Source organism: Melanaphis sacchari, unplaced genomic scaffold (assembly GCF_002803265.2).
Source record: "Melanaphis sacchari strain LSU unplaced genomic scaffold, SCAv2.0 Contig552_pilon_pilon, whole genome shotgun sequence".
In the NCBI taxonomy this organism is placed as follows: Eukaryota; Metazoa; Arthropoda; class Insecta; order Hemiptera; family Aphididae; genus Melanaphis; species Melanaphis sacchari.
Window position 1 is genome coordinate 30,311 of NW_020271381.1, and position 3,007 is coordinate 33,317.

The 3,007-nt window shown below is 26.4% G+C and overlaps 1 protein-coding gene across 1 annotated transcript in view; it reads left to right on the top strand.

Annotated features, from left to right (window-relative positions):
• LOC112599806 (beta-galactosidase-like) overlaps positions 1-2,736 on the top strand; it is a 4,440-nt gene extending 1,704 nt beyond the window's left edge. The window contains exon 3 of the mRNA XM_025346865.1: positions 2,682-2,736. Coding sequence (XP_025202650.1) covers positions 2,682-2,736 — 55 coding nt within the window. The remainder of the gene's footprint in view (positions 1-2,681) is intronic.
• Positions 2,737-3,007: the final 271 nt, after the last annotated feature.

Here is a 3,007-nt window from a genome sequence, read left to right on the forward strand (position 1 = left end):
TACTTGATATAAACACATTATTTAATAAATTAATACTTTTATTGTTTATATAATTTATCATTTTCAAATAATTATGTACAAAATATACAATATTCAGAAATTATTTATTTTGAACACTGCTTACATTTTTATGTAGGTATTAAAAAATACTTATTCATTTAAGCACTAGTATTTATTTTGTTTTTATTGATTTTCAAATAAAATACTACTTACTCGTAACTCTTTTAACCTTGTAAATATGTACTTATTTAATTTTCTATTGCATAGGTTTATGAATTTTTTTTTATATAAAATTGTAAATTTATTATCTTTTAGTTAATTTGTATTTTAATTATAGTTAAATTTTTAGCATACTATAGGTAATAAAAATTATAAATTTAATTAAATTTAATGTTTATGAGTATTCGCCTCTTTTTTTCTTAGTATGAGATTAATCTGAAGGTAGTAAGTGGGCTCCTGACATTATAATATATATTAACACAAATATAGTGTCTCTCATGTTTAAAGTCCCTGTCAAGATATGTTATTAGAACTTGTGTTCTAATATTTTTTAAAGTAGTAAGCTTTAAAACTTTTTTTTTGTGTTGTACGCCATTACTAACTAATAATTAAAATATTTATTAAGTATGGCCAATTAATTTAGATTAGTGTAGATAAGTTAACTTTAATATCTACCTTGAGTTGTTTAACCTTTTCAGACCTACCCACATTTTTTTTTAGAAAAAAAAAATTTTTTTTTAATATTATGTATAAATACGGACTTAATAATATGTAAAAAATCAAAAAAAAAAAAATTCGATCATTTTCTTGGAAAATTCATGCTAGTACACTATGGTGTACTCTGGGCTTCAACTGATGTGAATTATTTGATGATAGGAGTAATAAATTATACACATTTATATTTATTTACACATTAATTATAATTTTAAAAGGTATCTAAAACGCCTAAAACAATACAAACTCCTTAAAAGTAATTATATAAAATTAATAAAAAAAAAACAAATTTACTTAATAAAAAAAACACTGGTAGGTACCTAACCTAAGTATTTTTAAAACGATAAAAATAAATAAATAAATAAAATAGTAAAGTTATATTATTTCATTTAAATGGTACTCCCTGAAACATTTACTTTTCCCATCTAAACACAAATGTTGCTTGCATTTTGAACAAAACATATGCGTTCTACGACTACACGTCTTCAGTTTACATTTAGTGGCATTTTTTAATTCATCAAAATCTGGTAAATGATCCACCGTATCAAGACGAAGTTCATTTGATGACAGCTTGCCATCAACTTTTCTATTTGATGAATTCGGAGAAGCTTTATTGGGTGGTTCATAATCATCTTTTGTACAAGGACGTCCTTTTTTTCGTTTAGGCGTAGTTGGTTTTCCGATATTTATTAACCCATTAGCCAATTCCATTCGAAAATGTAAGAGATCGTATCTTTTATTTTTTGTATTTTAAAATATTCATCGTCTTTAATGTACGTTAGCCAGCAGTTTGCAGCAGTCATGTCAAAAGCATGGGCAATCATGCGTAATGTCCATTTTCGTGATTTAATAAATGTTCGATAATAACTTATTAATTTGTCCATATTATCAACGCCACCCATAGATTTATTATATTTTTGTACTATCTCAGGTCTTTGGACATCGACATAGGTTTTATTTTTCTTATCCCAACGTCTGACAACATCTGTATTTCCAGATGTAATAAAATTCGATGCCAAATTAACCACTTTGTTGTCAAACCATTGTACAAGACCTATGTTACAACTAGGTACATCAAAACGAACTTCAAAAGTAGTCCCTCTTCCCATTTTTGCCAAATTTTTATCTGAAAGTATTGGTGGTTTCGCAAACCGATTAACACGTATCGTACCAGTGGCACAAATACCTATTTGCTGCAAACGTTCAAAAAGATTGAAAGATGAAAAATAATTGTCGAAATAAAGAAAATGTTTATTTTTTTTAACGATTTTGCAAAGATGTAATACGACTCCTGGACCTTGACCAAATTGTTTTTGAACTTGTGAATCAATTTCGGTATTAGCACCTTGATATAGCACAAAGTCGTATACAACGCCACTTTCGCCACATAACATAAAAATTTGAATACCCCATGGGTTAGGTTTATTTCTAATATACTGTTTTATTGATAAATGGCCCTTAAAAGGGACCATTTGTTCATCAATACAAATATTTTTCTCCATAGAAAGAGAATTACATTTTTTTTTTCATTTTTTCGTATAGTGGTTGAATTTTTATAAAAACATCTTTATTGCCTTGTGGTATTGTCATATTATCAATAAAATGAATATTTGATCGAATTGGAAAAAAACGATCTCTTGTCATATTATCTGCAACAAGAGGTACGCGAGTATCTTTTTCCCAGTACATACGGACACGAGGAAGCTTCAGCGATCCCATTATAATATGAATACCGATTACAATTTTAATTTCATCAGCAGAAGTTGGTTTAAATCTTGTTTGAGATTTTTGGATTGCATATAAATTAGTGAAATAAGAAATTTGTTCAAAATAATTGTTATCAAAATATTCTAAAAAATATTGTAATGGCGTTTTTATATGACTAGGAACTGTATCATCTAAACTATCTAATTTTAAAATCGGTGGATTAAATTGCATGCTTACCCATTTTATGTCTTTTTTATTAGTTTGTATTATAATACTGTCATCATCTTCTTCGATGACTTCTTCAATGTCACTTGAAGCAAACTCTACCAAAAGACTATCTAACTCTTCGTGTGGAAAGTCGTCAATTTCATCACCAGATGAATTATCAATTTCCGAATCGTTTGCGTTCAATATCGATAAAATTTCAGAAGACCGTAATTTTGACATTTTGATTATATATTATTTTATTATAACAATAAGCAATACAGAAAATAAAACCTTTATATAGTAATTATTTCTAAATAAAATATTATTAAAATATAAAATAAAATATTATTAATAATGTTAATAATATTATTTTATAATT